The sequence below is a fragment of the Athene noctua genome, chromosome 12 (assembly GCF_965140245.1).
Source record: "Athene noctua chromosome 12, bAthNoc1.hap1.1, whole genome shotgun sequence".
Taxonomy (NCBI): Eukaryota; Metazoa; Chordata; class Aves; order Strigiformes; family Strigidae; genus Athene; species Athene noctua.
In genome coordinates this window covers 22759390-22777834 of record NC_134048.1, presented here as the reverse complement: position 1 = coordinate 22777834, position 18445 = coordinate 22759390, and the positions used below count along the sequence as shown (strand labels likewise).

The 18445-nt window shown below is 55.4% G+C and overlaps 2 protein-coding genes across 2 annotated transcripts; both read right to left on the bottom strand.

The window, feature by feature from the left end:
• Window positions 1–1601: 1601 nt before the first annotated feature.
• On the bottom strand, window positions 1602–3677 carry IL4 (interleukin 4). Its single transcript, XM_074916492.1, has 4 exons — window positions 3543–3677; window positions 3279–3326; window positions 1882–2013; window positions 1602–1694 (listed from the first exon to the last, which is right to left on the bottom strand). The coding sequence occupies exons 1-4, from the start codon at window positions 3675–3677 to the stop codon at window positions 1602–1604; spliced, it is 408 nt and encodes a 135-aa protein (XP_074772593.1).
• A 4494-nt stretch (window positions 3678–8171) lies between these two features.
• Window positions 8172–10666, bottom strand: LOC141965240 (uncharacterized). The gene is made up of 6 exons (XM_074916491.1): window positions 10526–10666; window positions 9798–9848; window positions 9282–9395; window positions 8743–8849; window positions 8390–8576; window positions 8172–8246 (listed from the first exon to the last, which is right to left on the bottom strand). Exons 1-6 carry the CDS (start codon window positions 10664–10666, stop codon window positions 8172–8174), a joined length of 675 nt encoding a protein of 224 aa, XP_074772592.1.
• Window positions 10667–18445: the final 7779 nt, after the last annotated feature.

Sequence of the window (18445 nt, the reverse complement as noted above, 5' to 3'; positions counted from 1 at the left end):
GGGGGTAACTGTAGGATGGTTTGGGTTGGGAATGACCTTAAAGATCACCCAGTGCCACCCCCTGCCTCGGGCAGGGCCACCTTCCACCAGCCCAGGTTGCCCAAAGCCCCGTCCAACCCGGCCTTGAACCCTTCCAGGGGGGGACAGCCACAGCTGCTCTGGGCAGCCTGTGCCAGGGCCTCACCCCCCTCACAGGGGAGAATTTCTTCCTTCTATTTTAATCTCAATCTGCTCTTTTTCAGTTTAAAACTGTCACCCCTTGCCCTATCCCCACACCCCTGATCCAGAGTCCCTCCCCCCTTTCCCGCAGCCCCTTTCAGCCCTGGGGGGCCGCTCTAAGGTCTCCCCGGAGCCTTCTCTTCTCCAACTGAACCCCCCAACTCTCCCAGCCTGTCCTCACAGGGGGGCTCCAGCCCCCCCAGCATCTCCGTGCCCTCCTCTGGCCCTGCTCAGCCAGGTCTCTGTTCAGCTCCGTTTCCTCTGCTGCATAAGCTGTCCTGGCCTGCAGCACACTTCTTCCCCTGGAAGACCTTTCAGCCTGCTCAGGCAGTAGGTAACAACAGGTTTTTTGTGGTCTGCTAACGTTGCAGCTCCCCTGAGTACTGTGACTCAGTTGATGCAGGAACCAAACCCTGCACAGTCCTGGGACTTTCCAAAGCGCTCTCCCACGCTGTGCCAAAGTTGCAAAATGGTAAAAGACACCTAAATACCTGTGAGGCTCCGCTGCCCTGGGGCTTGAGAGACTCCCACCGTGGCCCAGGTCTGCTGGGGACCGGTCATCCCCTCAACAGTGCAGGTTTGCTCCCTGCTGGTGTTTGTTTTGCTGCTGTTGCTGCTGGAGCCTTTCTACTCCTGGGCCACAAAGGGCTATGCTGTATGTAAATAGATAGTTATAGATAGAAGCCCTAAATAGGCTATAAAGTGAGGAGAGAGCTAAGGGCCTGCTCTGTTCCCGACCTGGCATCTCCCTTTGCAGCTCTAGCACACTTCGGAGTTCCCTGTGCTCAGAACCAGGCCTGGTTTGTGCCCCATCTTCTCCAATCTGCCTTTTCTTGTTTTTTTTTTTTCCTCAGCTTAGCCCTGCTTTCCTCCTCTTGGTACCAGCTGTAACACCTCAGCAGGACAAACTCTGTTTTGGCAGCTCTTGCCAGCACCACCCCCGTGCCAGCGAAGTCTGGACTCTGTTCCCTGTAGCCCCTTGTATTTCTTGCAACTTATATGGCAAAGTAACAAAAATTACTTCTGACTTCATGGTTTTAAAGCCCCAGTTCCATCTAGCAACTCATCACTGCTCAGCTCTCGAGTCAGCACAACCTCTCTGTGCCCTGATTTCCAACCCTGCCACTAATTTCCCACTTTCCAACGATGAGGATAGAAAACACGTGTCCTCCTGTCCCCTGCTCCACCCGGCACCTTCGAGCTCTCAAACGTGCTCCTGCGCTCTCCGGTTTCTGGCCAAAAAGCATCTTAATGCAATACCAGCAGATTTAGTCCAAAAATACATTTATTTAAAGAATTATTATAAATAATTTTGAAAAATACAGTGTCATAGTTTAAAAACAACAAAAAAACAAACTGTGGGGTTTTTTTCACTTCAACCTCTAGTCTTTTACTAATCGTTGGAGGACTCTGTCTAAGTTCATTAGGAAATCATGGAGTGAAGTAGTGTTGGCTGCTGCCACGGGACATGGTGCCTGTAACAGGGAAAAAAACAGCCGTGAGGGTGCTGGGGGAGGGCTCCAGGGCTCTGTTCTCTGTTTCCAGCAGGAGAGGACTGGCTGAGAGCAAGGGAGGGAGAAGCTGGGGAAAGCTCCATGGCCGAGGGTCGTCCGGCATCGGTGCTGCGGGGGCCAAGGGCTGCGCGGGGGGGCCCTGCCTTACCTGGAGCACTGTGCTCTTCCTCTGGACCACTTCCACCAAATTGAGGTAAAGACCCTCCAGGGGCCGGTGGCAGCTCCGGCCCTCCCAAGCCACTGTGGAGGCTTTGCATAAGATCTCGATGTTGTCATCTTCCTGGAAAAGAGACACACATGTGGCTTTTTTTAGGAATCTTGCATACAGTCGCAGCTTTGTTAGCAGCAGGTGAGAACAGCGCAAATAATAGATTTTTTTTTTTTTATAGCAATACATCCTCTCAGCGAGAAGTCGTGGCAGGGTTGGGAGCAGCAGCTTGGAGCATCGTGCTCCTGCTGCCGGCGGCCCCCTGTGCTGGGGCAGCTGCTCCCTGCGCCGTGCCCGGGGGAAGGAGCTGGTTTGGGTGGGCAGAGGCTCCACGGGAGTAACAAAAGCCCCTGGGAAGACGTTGCCTCTGTCCATAAAGTCCCGTGGCAGAGACATGGGGCAGATGAGGAGCTGGTGGGCGAAGTGCTGGTGGTAATAAGAAAACTGTGGAGCTGTCTTCCCCCGGGGGATGATGCTCAAGGTGGGCAGGTCGCCGAGAGCTCTGTCTGTCCCCATCTCGGCTTTCACCCCGACGGCACCGCCAAAGCCACCGGCCCGTCCCTGTGAGCACGGCCGGGGCTGCGGGCGCTGGGTCCTGCAGCATCCCTGGCGTCTCTGCTCGCTCCCTGCGCTGGTCCTTGGGGCAGGAGGGGTGTGGGGACCCCCCTGAGGAGATGCTCAGCCCCAGCCCCCCCCCCCAGAAGGAGGCTGCTGCACCCCTCGGCTGCCGCCTGCCCATGCCACGCGAGGTGAGGGCATCGGCTTTCTGTGAAAACAGGAACTCTGGTGCCGGGGAGCTTGGCTTAGGCAGCAATTTTCAGTGCAGAAATAGGTTTTATTATCTGCTATTAAATCTCCTGCTAACTGAAGAGCTTTCCCCCAGATAAGGGGCTAAAGAGGGATAGTGTGTCTAACCAGAGCTCGAGATGCTGCGTGATAGGTGCGTGTGGGTGTCTGTGAGATGGTGACACACCGCTCCAAGGCAAGGGAAGAAGTTCCTCTCTTCCTTTCTGAAAAGCGTGAAAAACGCTCTGTGCTGCTCAGAGAGGCGCTGCCCATTCCCGCCTGCCCCTCCGGCCTCCCCCAGCCCCTGATGCCGCTTTGGCTGGAGGTGGGGACGGGTGCTGGGCACCGGGAGCGGCGAGGGGCAGCCTGGCAGCCCAACGTCACCGCTCGGGGCTGGCCATGGGCTCCTTGCTCCCGTGTGGTGCCACACCGGGCCAGGCAGGCAGCCCAGGGCTGGCTCCTGGCCGCCCCGCACTCTCCTCTGGCCCCCAGCACCCATCGTGGCCGTGTGGTTGTTTTCAAACAAGGACAAGTTAGTTTTTCTCTCTTACCTTATCGCCTGCAAAAATATTTGTCACGTTCATCTTGTCACAGGAAACCTTTATCAAGACACAAAGGAGAGGAGCAATCAGGCTAGAGAGAAACCTGATAGAGAAATCCATCCTGACTCACACCCATCCCTCCGCCCGCTCTCGCTTCCCCCCCGCCCCGCTCTGGCACCTTCCTTTGACTCAGCATCACTCTCGCCCAGCCCGGCGAAAGGCTCTGTCCCTCCCATCCGTGGGGCAAGGCTGAGCCGTGCGAGAGAGCCCTACCTCGCTCCGCAGGAGGTGGCTCAGCAGCCTGATGCTCTCCTTCAGAAGTTTGGAGGTCTGCAGCAGGGCGGCCGTGTGGCCCTGGCTGCCTGACAGCGCCAGGAGGGTGAGCAGCACCGGCACCAGGATGCTCATGGCCTGCTTGAAACTGAACCCCCTCAGCTCACAGTTTCTGGATATTTTGGTGATCTATACCTGTGTGTGCTTTTCTGGAAGAAACATCTCAATTTAAGGCTGTAAAATTGCTGAACCTGTAGGAAAAACTTATTTTCCCTTATCTGCACTTTCCAAAGTTGCTCCTATCCAATTAGGACAACAGGTCTTTTTTTTGTAAAAGTCAAGATTTTCTTCTGATCTTGCATTACGTTTCAACGTAGGAAATTTCCACCGTAAGATAACGGTGGTGGGAGTCAGGTCACGTACAAAAGAAAAGTTTGTAAACTGCCCAATTTGGGGATTCTTCATTTCTCTGTATCCCAAGACTTGATACCGTGAGGTGAAAGTGGCTGAACCGGGGAGACCACAGCTCTGACCGCGCTCAAATAAGCTTTGCTTTTTTTATTCTAACTGTCCTGCAAGCTCTTCCATCTCGTGTTTCATTTGAATATCTCCAAATCATGCAAAGCATCCTTCATCTGCATACCATTTTCTGTCTACGGTTATCTTAACCTGTGCCCAGGCAGAAACGGAAAGCGCGGCAGAGCCCTGCCTGGGGCCCGTGGGGACAAAACCCTCCTGGGGAGGAGCAGGGCATCGCTGCCTCCTGGGGCTGGGGGGTTTATGGAGACTGGGGGGCCCTCCTGGCCAAACGGGACCCCTGAAACAGCGTGACCCTGCCCGTGGCACCCTGCGGGGATGCAGGCGAGGGGCAGGGAGCCGGCCTGGGGTGGTCCCGCAGTGTCGGTGCCTGGGAGCGCCGGCGCTTGCCTGGGAAAATGAGATTTTTGTGACTCTGGTCCCGGCGTCTCGGCAAGGTGGAGGCTGCCCCGGCCCGTCCTGCCCCTCTCGGGGTTCAGGTGATGGGCTCTGCTGGCACCACCGACCAGCGCTGCCGCAGGAAATCGCGCTGAGAAATTAGCTGAGCTGGGAAACTTTGGAGTTTTGTAATAACTAATAGGTATTTTTCTAACTCAAATAGCAACTTGCCATCAGATGCTTGATAAGAGTTTGCGAGTGCTCGATTAATCCAGGAGCAGCCAGACTGAGAGTAATTTTGTTTGTCTAATTACGAAATGCCCCAGATGAAGTTAGTGCCACTGACTCAGAAAGACCTTTGCGAGGGATTTGCCGGCGGAGCGCTGCGCCGGCTCCTACCTGCACCGCTCTCGATGGAGCAGATAAGCGGGTGCTCCCCGGCTGCGGGGCCGCACGGCGCCGGTGGCCTCGGCAGGTGGTGGCCGTGGCACCGGGCCCCTTGCCCGGACCCCCGGAGCTGCCCCGGGGCTCTGGGAAGGGGTGGTGGTGGGATGCTCCCTGCCTAGAAGTGATGCTGGGGAAGGGGATGGAAGTGGTGGCCCCGTCCCGCAGACACCGTGGTTTCCCCAGTGAAAAGCTTTGAAGGTGGAGTAAATGAACAGAAAATGCTAAATTAGCAGAAAAAACTGTAACCTTTGAGCTAGTCGGGCTGATTCATGGTGGAAAACTGCATCGCTGTGTGATGGGAAAGTCACCAGTGAAGGGAAAAATTCCCACGTCCTTCCCCGAGGGTGGGATGCGGCCGATGGCAGCGATGGCCCCATCGCCGCCACTGGGACGGCCCCGGCGCCGTCCCTGTCCCTGCCCGTGCTGGGCAGGAGGGTTGTTTCTGGAGCCCCGGCTGCACCTTTGTCTCAGCCATCGTTCAGGGGCTGAACCTGCTGCCATTTTCCCTCCCAAAGGAAGGTGCTGGGTTCAGAAACGCGTCTGCAGTTTTTCTTCACTGCCGTTCTCCCTCCGCGCGCTCTGTGGTTCGAAGCATCTCCCCGTCACAGGAGGATCCTGCTGGGCTCCCAGCGCCGCCCCCGCCGCAGCCATCAAGTCCCACTGTAAGCCACGGCCACGGGCTCTTTTCCCGGCCCAAACCGGAGCAATCCAGGGCAGCCACTGAGAACAGGCCGTGAGGGTTTGCCCCGGTGTCCCGCGCTGCCCAGGGTGAGCTTTGGGGGGCAGTGGCAGGGATGTGCTGCTGTTTTCATGCACGTCCCTTACCTGCCACGCCTGGTGCTAATAATGCTGGGGTTTATCCAGGGCCAAAGGCTGCAGTTTTAATGCCCCAGCTCACACATTTATAATAATTTCCTGCATTTATAGCAATTTCCAGCAGCCCATCTATTTCCTACCCATGTACCTGCCCAAGCAGGCCCCCGTCCCATGAGCCAGTCCTGTCCCTTCCCTCACCCATCAGCCCAATGTGCCTTCCCCCTGCTTTGCCACTCACTGGCTCCTGTTTCAGCCCTGCTGCGCCCTTACCACAGGCTGCACCCCAACATACTCCCCAGCATCCTGGCCTCATGCACCAGACACACAATCCCAGAATCATCTGGGCTGGAAAAGCCCTTGCAGCTCCTCCAGCCCAACCATGACCCTCACCCTGACCGTTCCCAACTCCCCCAGATCCCTCAGCGCTGGCTCAGCCCGACTCTTCAACCCCTCCAGGGATCCCGGGGACTCCCCCCTGCCCTGGGCAGCCCATTCCAACGCCCAACAGCCCCTTCTGCACAGAAATCCTTCCTCAGAGCCAGCCTGACCCTGCCCTGGGCAGCTTGAGGCCATTCCCTCGGGGCCTGGCGCTGGGGCCTTGGCTCCAGAGACTCATCCCCCCTCTCTGCCCCCTCCTGGCAGGGAGTTGCAGAGGGCCAGGAGGTCTCCCCTCAGCCTCCTCTGCTCCAGACTGAACCCCCCCAGTTCCCCCAGCCGCTCCCCAGCAGACCTGTGCTCCAGACCCTGCCCCAGCTCCGTTGCCCTTCTCTGGCCACGCTCGAGTCATTCAATGGCCTTTTTGGGGTGAGGGGCCCAAAACTGAACCCAGGAATCGAGGGGCGGCCTCCCCAGTGCCGAGCCCAGGGCTCAGATCCCTTCCCTGTCCCTGCTGGCCACGCCAGTGCTGACACAAGCCAGGATGCCGTTGCCCTCCTTGGCCCCCTGGGCACACTGCTGGCTCCTGTTCAGCCGGGTATTGATCAACCCCCACAGATCCCTCTCTGACTGGCAAAGACCCTCATCCCAACCGAGGACTCTCATCCCTGCTCCGCCAACCCTTCCCATCGCCCTGTGATTTCCTACGCCACAAGCCAGGTAGGTTCATTGGTGCCTTTTACTTTCTTGAAATCTTGCTCTTAATGGCAGATTGAGTAGATTTGCTGTATATATCCTGTGTATGCTGCATATAATGGATTGTTGGGCGTTGGAATGGGCTGCCCAGGGCAGGGTCAGGCTGGCTCTGAGGAAGGATTTCTGTGCAGAAGGGGCTGTTGGGCGTTGGAATGGGCTGCCCAGGGCAGGGGGGAGTCCCCGGGATCCCTGGAGGGGTTGAAGAGTCGGGCTGAGCCAGCGCTGAGGGATCTGGGGGAGTTGGGAACGGTCAGGGGGAGGGTCATGGTTGGGCTGGAGGAGCTGCAAGGGCTTTTCCAGCCCAGACGATTCTGTGATTCTGTGATATGGCCCCAAAATACCGGTTTTCCCCATCCCATCCCCCCATGCCAACTGACCAAGGAGGCAGCACCCCCCAACGCTTTTCATTAACTGCTGAAGGTGAGAAGAGGGGAATTGACAGCAGAAACCATCAGTACCAAGAGCTCGTTATTCGGTAGTTTATTGCTTAAGCCCTGAGACACTTTTATAACATCAGTGCAAAGTTGAAATGAAAAATAAAAATAAAATGAAGACATCAAAATACACGGTAATTTGAATATATTAACTCTGTCGTAATACAAATATTTTAAATAGAGGGAAAAACAATAAATTACGACTCAGCACGCGTTCATTTGTTGTCCTGGAAAAGCAATTAGGCAATTATAGTTCCTAAGGATGAGGTAGCAATATTTTAAATATGACTGTACTCTAGAGAAATACTCATATATAACTTAAAAATAGAACACTTGAAGACTGGCTTTTCCTTTCTGTTTTGGGTCCCAAGCAGAGGAAAGCTTTCCACAGCCAGGACTTTTTGGTCTTGAATATTTAGATTACGCGGTATAAAAATAAGTTATTTAAATAAAATATAATAATAAATAAACTCCAGAAGTACGATGCCAGTGAGCACCCATTAGATCCAAAGTTAGCCTGCAGACTCTCCTGGTTTTCACTATTAATAATTTAAAAGCACACGGACAATACAAAAGACACAATGAGGGTTACAGTAAGTTCTGGCGGGCGGCGAGGCAGCCCCCTCCCTCCGCTCTTTCCCCTCCCAGGTTTCGCTCTCGGATGCTGCACTTCCCCGGCTCCACTCCCACCGGGCGCCGCGGGGAGTCGTGTCCCCCCCCACGCTGCTGTAGTAACTCGTTAGTGAAAAATGCATCATTTCAGCCTAGATTTTGATCTCTTTAGGAAGGGAAGACGATTATGAAGAAGCCTCCCTGCAGTAAGAGGAACAGGAAGCAGATAATTTGGTTTTGGTTTTGGTAGGCGCTGCAGGAGGAGGTGAACAAGTTAAAAAGCTCGGTCGCCTGGTCCAGGCGTGATGCTCTGCTCCTGCCGGCCGGGCAAAGCCTCCTGCAAGCCTTCCTAAGGGGGCCACAGCCCTTCTGGGGGTCACATCCAGACTTCCTGGGGGCTGTAGCCCACCCGAGGGGTCACATCCAGCCTTCCTGGGGGGCCGCAGCCCTCGCGGGGGACACATCCAGCCCTGCCGGGGGGCTGCATCCCACCTCGTGCCGGCTGGAGGAGCCGCAGGGTGGGAGGGAGCGGTTAAGGGCAGCCTCGGCCTGACGAGGCCTCTCCTGCGGAGGCTGAGCCGTGTCTAACTCGGAGGCTCGCTGGGGAGGTGCCGGCAAAGGGACGTTTCCCATCGCGGGCAGACGATCCCGGGTGCCCGGCGTTACCCGCGGGGACTTGCTGTCAGGGGTGCGTTGGGTTTAGGAGGGCTGGGGCAGAGCTGAGGAAGTGCATGCAACAAGGAGCAAAAAAAAAAAAAAAACCCAAAAAACCTCTGCAAAACCTATTTTAAGAGCTATCAGCAGTAAGGTCCCGGGGCTCGGGGCTGGCGGCGGCCCCGTCTCACTGTGCAGCCAGCACGGCCAGGCGCCTGTACATCCCCTGGGTGAAGTTCCCCAGCTCCGGCAAGAAGTTGCGCAGATAAATCTCATTTTCGTTGCTCAGGGAGCAGTTCTGGGGAAGGGAAAACATAAAGACATTAGAGCTGACAGCAGGGTTTAGCGGCTGAGAGGGCAGGTAGCCAGGCTACCAGCCCAAGCAGATGGTTTGTTTCCATTCCCTCTGTCTCTAAATGATTCAGCAAATAGTTGTGAGGCTGCTGCCCCAGGAGGGTGGGAATTTGTCCTTGGCTCAAGGACAAGCACCCGGCTCCTGCCCCAGCGCTGTGACCCCCATTGGCCACTGGCCTGGAGTGGTCAGGACTGGCCCGGGGACATTCACCCTCTTCCCAGGGAGGACAACGATCCTGTGCAAGTCACAATCACCGGCTCGCTCAGCCCTGGGGGTACCTCTGGGGAGCCGGTGCTTGGCGAAGCCGCCGTGGGGGGCTCAGAGACACAGAGTGGGGTGGTGGGCTTGGAGTGGGGGGCTGCAGCTCCTGCTTACCCTCTGGCCGTGCAGGCTCTGCAGGTTGATGATGAATGGCTGATAGTCTTTCTTGCACTTCTCGACTTTGGCGAGCGCCGTGGCAGCCTGGCACAGCAGCTCCTGCTCCGTCAGCTGGGAAAAACAGCGGAGAGGGGAATTATTAGAACCACAGAGTTGATTGAAGTTGATGCTACTTATCAAGGTGTCTGGGGCTGGTGGGAGATTTCACAGCAACTTCCTAACCTTCCTTTCATTCATGGCTGGAATCACAGCCCTGGGTGGTGACTCAGGCCCTGGGTTGTGCCCAAAGGCCGGGGTTGGGGGGAGCTGGGGGGGGGGACAGAGGCGCTGGAGGCAGGTCCTTGGGTGCAGCCGTGTGCTCGCCCCCAGCCACTGGCACCTGAGCAGCTCTTGCTCGGTGACTAATAAAACTACCTCTGGTCCGTGGGCTGTGCGCCGCGGCGAGGAGGGTGCCGGCTATGTCTGTGTTTATTACAAACGCTTTTTTCCACCTGTCTCGCCATCATCTTTTACCTTTCGATCCGTGAAGGTGACCTGTGCCACGCGGGTGTCATTGCAGGGGACCTGGAGAGGTGACACAAGGGAGAACCATCATTGAGAGACCGTTGTTATGAGACCGTCCCCGAGGAGCCGCCAGCTGCGCCCTCCCCCGGGATGGGCAGGGTGTCCCCATCCCTCTCCGGCGGGACACGGTGTGGATGAACCCCAGTGCCACCACCGCCGAGATCCATCTTTCAGCAAATTATTTCAAAACAGGCTCCTGGGAAGATGGGCCCCAGGTTTGTTGGTGCAGGCAGTTGTTTGGGAAGGGGTGGGAGGGTCCCCAGGTGCTCAGCAGAGCAGGGACCCATTGGCAGCTCCTGCAGCACCAGGCCACCACGTCCCCATCCCCAACACAGCTCTGTCTGTTGGACAGAGAGGTTTGGGGGAGGTTGTTTTGTTCCTCAGCATTTTTTGCTGCAATGTGCCCAGTGTCAGGTGGAAAACTTCATCCTGCCTGACCCCAGCAGCTCTTGCACCACCGCGTGATGTGCTGAGCACCCAAAGTCTAGGCTGAAAGGGGCCAGGGTGCCCAAAGCTGGAGGTGGGATGCAGCAGGCTGAGCCGGTTGGGAACAGCTCCTGCATGGCCCAGAGGGTGCCAGTGCCTGGCCCTGAGCACCAAGGAACATCATCATCATCATCAATTATGTTCCTCTGGTCTGTAAGCAAAGAAAAGCCAGGAAGTGTGGCAGCATTTACCTGCACTCCTGAGTTGAGCTGCTGGATGAGGTGGGTGATCTCCGACAGCTTTCGTTTGGGAGAGGTGGTGGTCAGTGGTCTGGAAGAGATGAGCTGGAGCAGGGAGAGGAGAGCGAGAGCAGCCTTCAGCGAGGGGAGCATCCTGCCGCTGCCGCCGAGCGCTTCCCGTGCTGGCTGGGCGGGCTGGCCGGGGCCTCTCTGCTGGCTGCTTGGCAGAGCACCATTTTTATAGTGCGAAGAAGGACCGACATCTCCATTGACTACCAAATATAGGTGTCTTCCTGTGCTGATCAGGCGAGACAGTGGGAAGTGCCATTCGCCCCAAAGAAGGGCATTATGTAATGACGGCGAAGACTTTTTGCCCTTAACCAACATTATCTGTTATTCAGCTACCATGCAGATTTTAATCACCTAATTGATAGATGAAGAGATACTGGGATGAGATGTTGAGAATTTCTCTTTGATGTTTGAGGATCTATTTACTATCGAGGGTGTTTGTAACACGCTGCACGTGGAAAACCATGAAAGTGTGCACGACTTAACCGAGCGCGTTGCAAGGCTTGAGTAGAGTCAAGCCATGATTATATGTGCAGAGAAATGTCTCCTGAAGCTTTGCTTGTCTCCACGGTGGAAAAGAGAGTTATGGAGAAGGATCAGCTCCGGGATGTGCGTGGCCGGGTCCCCGCCAGGCTCCCGCCCTGGGTGTTAATGTCTCCTGGGGGCTGACGTGACCCCAGAGGTATCTGGTTGAGTTTGGAGGCATCTCCCCGCCGGGAGCCAGCCCAGCCTTGCCGTGCAGGTGGGTCTGTGCGCTGGGTGCTGCGGCTGCAGCTCGGGGATCGGTGTCACCCTCGGGTTAGAAATCCAGCAGCCAAAGCCACATGAAGGCAGATATTTGCTTTGGCACCTCCACCACCCGCACAGGGTCCTGCAGCCACCTCAGCGCCCACCCACCCCGGGGTCACCACCACCACGGATGGAGGTGCGAGCACCCAGTGCCTGGTGCTGCTTTCCAGGGCACCCCGGTGGGTGTGTGTGGGGGTCTCTCCTCCCGCGTGGCCCCTTCTCCTTGGCGGTGGCCCTGGGGACATGCTGGGACCGCGGTGCCCTGTGGCGCAGCTCGGCCATTGCCGGTGCAGAAGGGTGTCACGGGTGATGGCAGCGCTTTGGAGAAGGTGTGTGGCTGTTGTCGGGGAGGACCAGCTGAACCGGGTGTGAGAAAATATTCACGTCGTTCGGCCATAATGGCAGCAGCCACGGCAAGCTCCATTAGCCAAAGACAGATTTGAAAGAAAAGAAAAACCTCAAAACTTTTATCAAGATGTTAAACATCTGCAAAGACAAAAAAAAAAAAAAAAAAATTGCTCTTGCATGTAAAGGAAGAAGTAGCTGAGTGGGTTTTCTGGCGTGTGGGTGTTCAGGTTTTAACGAGGGCTTGCTCAGCTCTGCAGCACGTATCCCATCCTGCGCGGACGGCTCCTGCAGCGCCGGCCTGGCACGGCGCCTCTCCGCTGTGCTGGTGGGCCACGCTGTCCCCCACCGTCCCAGGCCATCCCACACCATCCCACACTGTCCCACACTGTCCCAGGCCATCCCACACCATCCCACACTGTCCCACACTGTCCCAGGCCATCCCACCGTGTCCAATGCCACTCCCCACTGTCCCAGGCCATCCCATCCCACCCCAGACCATCCCAGAGGACACCAGAAACCCAGCAGCAGCTCAGGGATTCAAACCACCGCATCCCTGAGCAGAAGAGCAGACACAGACCCGCAGTTATTTCCCACCATGGCTGAACTGTGTTGGCTAGTGGGAATTTCATAGGGAGAAAAAGCTGACTCGCCAAAATGGCTCATTTCTTGCCCAAATTCTTAAATGCCCTTTTCCATGCGCTGCTGCAGGTGCAGGTGAAGCAGCTTGGCACCAGCTCTGCTCATGCCAACACCCAACACTGTCAGGCAGTGCTGCATGTAAATAGTTGTAAACTGTTAAATTCATTTAGAAACATTTAACTTTAAATATTTATTTATTTTTTTAAAAAAAGTCAATAAAGCCAAGGTGTTGCATAGCCCAAGGAACTTTGCATTTCAACCAAACCTTTTCCCATTTCTTTTTGTACTGGCAGCCCGGACATCACAACGGCAGGAGCGGGCTGCAGCACGCCTGTTCCGCTGCTTAAATTAGCCTGAAAAAGCAGGTTTTCCTGGGAAAAAAAGATGGTGATGATTCCTAATAATTGAATTTCCCACAAAATCGAGAGGCTGGGTCAGAGTTTGGAGGTTTCCCCTCGCTGGCACTGGGAGGAAGGTGTAGGAGCTGGCGTGGGCCAGGGCAGCGTGGTGCAGCGTGCGTCCGTCCGTCTGTCCCGAGCTGGTGTCCCTGGGGCCCCTGAGACAAGTTGTCGGAGCGGGATGACCCCTGAGGGGGTGTCCCGGGTCCACAGGAGGCTGGGGGGGGTGTGTGTGGGAACCCCCCCATCTGCGCAAATGCCACACGGAGAGCATCTGTCACCTCCCCCAGCGGCAGATAAAATCATTCCCTCAATGAACTATTGATACGGTAACACAAACCTGATGATGGGAAAGGCTGACACGTATCAATCCAGCTCGTGTGGGTGGAAAATGATAGTGGAGCCCAGTTCTGAGAAATGGCATCAAACAGGGGGCTCGGGGGAGAGGCAGCATGGGAGAGGGGGTCACAGCCCTTCGGGAGCGTCACTGACCTGTGGGGAACTGAAATTGCTCCGTCAGAGCATCTTCGGCTGCGCTCAGCCCTGCGGGGATTGTGAAATAATAAGGGAAATTTCTGCCTGCGCATCACCGAGCCCCTGAGCGTCTCCGTGGCCTCCTCTGGCCCCGCTCCAGCAGGTCCGTGTCCTTCTGCTGTTGGTGCCCCAGAGCTGGACCCAGCCCTGCAGGGGGGTCTCCCAGAGCAGAGCAGAGGGGGAGAATCCCCCCCCGGCCCTGTGCCCACCCTGCTCTGGGTGCAGCCCAGCACACGGGGCCTTTCTGGGCTGCCAGCGCTGGCTCACAGGCACTTTTCCACCCACCAGCACCCCCAAGTCCTTCTCCTTGGGGCTGCTCTCATCCCCTGTCGCCCAACCTGTGTTTGTGCTTGGGATTGTCCCGACCCACGGGCAGGACCTTGCACTTGGCCTTGCTGAACTCCATGGGGTTTGCCAGTCCCCCCTCTCCAGCCTGTCCAGGCCCCTCAGGATGGCCCATCCCTGCCCTCAGCGTGTCACTGCAGCTCGGTGTTGTCATCGAAATTGCCGAAGGTGCCTCAATCCCACTGTCCGTGTTTCCCCATTGGGCTTCTCTTGCCCCCACGTGGAGGAGAGGTTGGAGGTGGGGGGGGGGGGGGGGGGGGGGGGGGGGGGAAGGCACATGCTGGGCTGGTGCTGGTTGGGCCTTTCCATAGCTGCATCTCTAGACGATGACACCAGAGAATAGAGGAACAACCTGGAGAGACCCTCAGTGCAACCAAACCCAGACTTTTTGCTTTGTTCCGTGTCCAAAGCCATGGCTTTTTTCTTTTTTTTCCAGCAGTAACACCAAGGTTGGTTGCCCACAATTTCAGACACAGAGAGTGGTGGGGTGGGCTGGAGCGGTGGCCACCAGTGGCACAAGATGGCATCAGCGGGCATGGATGGAATCAGTGGAAAGAAACAGGTACGGCCGACAGCTCCCTGTGGCAGCATCCCCTTCCCGCTCCTGGCTCTGTAGGAAATGCGGGAACTACAGTCCACAGTTTTAGATGGGCTGAATTTGGCCTTTCCAGTCAAACGGGCAGAAGCCCTGTCTCGGTACCGGGCGTCGCAGCGGCAGGCGCGAGGAGCAGGGGGTTTCCCTCCCAGCTGCGCTCAGGATGGGGCAAGGGGGCAGGGAGGGCACCGGCTTCTGGTGGGTGATTCCCAGTGCCCGGCCGCCTGCCCCCCTCCCACGCTTTGCGTCTCCCTGGCAGGAAGCCTCCCCACCTCTGCCTCCACAGAATCCCAGAATCATCCAGGCTGGAAAAGCCCTTGCAGCTCCTCCAGCCCAACCATGACCCTCACCCTGACCCTTCCCAACTCCCCCAGATCCCTCAGCGCTGGCTCAGCCCGACTCTTCAACCCCTCCAGGGATCCCGGGGACTCCCCCCTGCCCTGGGCAGCCCATTCCAACGCCCAACAGCCCCTTCTGCACAGAAATCCTTCCTCAGAGCCAGCCTGACCCTGCCCTGGGCAGCTTGAGGCCATTCCCTCGGGGCCTGGCGCTGGGGCCTTGGCTCCAGAGACTCATCCCCCCTCTCTGCCCCCTCCTGGCAGGGAGTTGCAGAGGGCCAGGAGGTCTCCCCTCAGCCTCCTCTGCTCCAGACTGAACCCCCCGAGTTCCCCCAGCCGCTCCCCAGCAGACCTGTGCTCCAGACCCTGCCCCAGCTCCGTTGCCCTTCTCTGGCCACGCTCGAGTCATTCAATGGCCTTTTTGGGGTGAGGGGCCCAAAACTGAACCCAGGAATCGAGGGGCGGCCTCCCCAGTGCCGAGCCCAGGGCTCAGATCCCTTCCCTGTCCCTGCTGGCCACGCCAGTGCTGACACAAGCCAGGATGCCGTTGCCCTCCTTGGCCCCCTGGGCACACTGCTGGCTCCTGTTCCGCCGGCTGGCAATCACCCCCCAGGTCCCCCTGTGGCAGTCCCAGCTGCACCGAGGCTCAAGTTTGGTGGCAGGACAGGATGGGTCATTAAGAAGCAATGTCAGAACTCATAAGGTCCAGCAGATGCTTTAATTGAGGGAATATAAACAACTTCAGGTCTCTCCTATCATTTCCGAGGGCCTGATTTTAAATGACCCCACTAACCATCTTCTTTCCAATACTATTCCAGCTTTGCCTTTTATAAAATCCTCACCGAGAAGCCACAATATTTTTTCCAGGCTGTTTGCTGGCGTGTGCCGTTCCTTACTTGCAGAAGATGGTGAACTTAAATAAAACATTTTATAACATGAAAAAAAAACCCAAAATGTGGGTCACCGTGTAATGTCTAGCATCAGCACATGCAATATCTCTTGAATCAGTGGTTGAGTTTACAAACTGTGTTTCAGACCCTGTGCTGGAACCAACCTGCTTCCTTCAGCCCCTGCAGCTGGAGGCAAAGGTGAGCTACAGCTAAAGCAATTTATCTTTTCTGCATAAATCAAATTAGACGGAATAGGATGAAGCCAGATGAAGGAGGATTTGCAAATTGCATCACATTTCCCGAAGGTGTAATCATGCAACAAGTAGAGAGTAAGTGCTGGCTCCTGGCACCTTGCCCTGGGGGGGTAGTAAACAAACTGTCATACTGAAATAGATTAGAAACGATATTTAGTGTGACATTTAAATGTTAACAAAGATACACAGCAACATTAAATGATTAAACTTTTGAAAGCATCATCTGTATTTATTGCTTTGGTTTGTGGTGTTTATTTGTAGATAAACACATGTGTTTGGTTTTTAAAAAATTTTTAGGGCAGGCAAAAGCTTTTTTACCTGAGATGTGGTGTGCAGGAGGAAAACTGGACTTCCCCAGCTGGAAACTTTTCTGGAAATGCTGCTCCTGGGAGTAGCAAGTTACATGTTCTCTCAGTCACTTTCTTACTTCAGGCAGGTCAGAAAGCAGTTCTGGTTGCAAAGAAAAAAAAAAAAAAAACAACATCATCTTCTCTGAGGTTTTAAACACCCAAAGCACTCGGGCCAAGCTTCTGTCTTTGCAGCAGCCTCCACGCAGGCAGCAGTGTTGGGGTGTGGAAGTGACAGCAAAGGAAGCGTCAGAACGCCCAAGTATTGGTTTTCAACTGCTAATGTAAGTTCAGTGATGCCTTTAAGGCCACTTTTTTTTTTTTTTTTTTTTTTTTCCTAGTGAAAGTAGTTGCCACCTTGCTCACTAAGTGAAGATAAACTGAAAATAAGTTATGCTGCTGAAGAAATAATTGATGTGGCATAAAGGTGGGAGGAAAGTCATCAGCACATGCCTGAGCCCTCCATCAACTGCTGGTTCCTGGCTCCGAGAGTGCTGGCCAGGGCCGAGGCTGCTGTCAGCCCCAGATCCCTCCTGAGGGATTTTTACCCAACCAACCCTTCCCGGCTGACCTGCCACCATCTCCCTGCTCAGGCACGGGAGGCTCTCAGAGGGGTGCTGGGTGCCTGCTGGGCTGCAAAATCACTGTCCCAGGCAACTCCCCGATTCTTGGCTCCCGGGCCTACCGCAATCCCACGCACTCATAGTTCTAGGAAAGCTGTTAAAATTATTCTTAGTTGTTATTTTTGGCTCTTAAATCACGGCCTATCCGAGGGAGTGTCCACCTGTGGCTCTGCCTTCCTCAAGGCGTGCGTGTGCATCGCTGCGTGGAGGACGGGTGATCTCCGTGCTGGAAATCAGCCTCAGCTCCAACCAAAACAGCAAGTGGAGAGTTTCTGGACCAGTTTGTCACCTGCCCAACGGGTTACCGCAATAAATCTACGCCCAATTTGCTTTAAAATGTCTCTGCTTGGTGCTGTACCATGTTTGGCACTGAACTTTGCATAGCACCACGCAAGGGCAAAGCCCCTTCCCCTCATCATCCTGCTCCTCTCAGGCATGGCTGGAGAAGAGGCCAAGCCGGGACCACCAGCAGCTGCTGCACAGTGGCCCTGTTGCCCGCGGGTGAGGCAGGAAGCCACAGGGGACAGGGATGCCCTTGACGCAGCGCTGGGGGCGGCTGACTGTGCCCAGCGGCAGCAGCCCCATTGCCTGTGGGTGCGCAGGAGAGGTGGGGGCCCCTTTCTGTCCTCGCTCGCCCCGAGGTGCCCATGAGCAGCAGATGAAAGTGTTTAAAGTTTCTCCTCCACCGACTCGCACATTTTTTTTGTTTCCTGGTCTGGATCAAAGCCATGGGGCTGGTGAAGTCTCTTTCTCACACTGTCAGCTATAGAGGAGCCTATGGATTATTCAAATGAAAGGTGTGGAAAAAAAAAATCATGATGTGAATTATTTTTTGTCATTTTAATACTGACACTTGATACAGGAAAGGTTAGTTTCCCACCACCTTTTCTGTATGTCCAAGTTCTGGGAAAAAGTTTAACCCCCAAAGCGTGTGTGTGACAATAAACTTTGCAGCTAGGGAACAGAGAAGGGCTGATTTAGGCAAAATGTGTCTGAACTACTTTATGGAGGAATTGCAAACCATGGTTTTAAAAACCCCACAGAATTCACAAAGGTTGGGGAGTTGCTTCTGAAGATAATGTAATTCTTCATGAGCTGGGATGTATGTGTCACGCTAAAATAAACAGTACAGGAAAATTTGAAAATTCAAAGCCATTTTTTTTTTCTGTTGATTATATCTTTAAGAAAATTCCCCTTCAGGAAGTAGTACTAGAGTCAGTGAAGCTTACTTAAAACTGCAAACGTAATGCATGTTAGTAGCATTTTCCTCTGCCTTCTCTTCCCCCTCCCTCCCCAGTTTGGTGTTGCTTTTTCAGGGGACTGGTGAAAGAATGTAACTGCTAGGAAGTCCCATTCATTCGCTTATCTTTGAGTGGTTTCCCGATGACTGGGGCCACCCTGACTCTAGTGACTTGCAGTTTCAGAAAATTCAGGTGGAAATAATCTTAGTTCTAGTGCTCACTTTCTGTCACTACCCTTTAAGGCACCTACAGCCAAGCAGCCCCACGCTCCGCTCACGTAAAAGGCTAAAGGAGTTACCGAGACAAAGAATCGGAGCCAGGGCAGCGCTGGCTTTTGTCATTTTTGGCGCAGATGTCCAGCTCCGCTACCAGGTGGTGTCGGTGGGGTCCGATTTAAGGTGAGGGGTTGAGCAGAGCCAGGAAGGAGGCACAGCAGAGCCTCCGTGGGCAAGCAGGGCCCCATGCCCGTGGGCCGAGGCCTGGGGTGGGGCCCGTGGCCGCCTCTGTCTGTGGTGCTCAGCC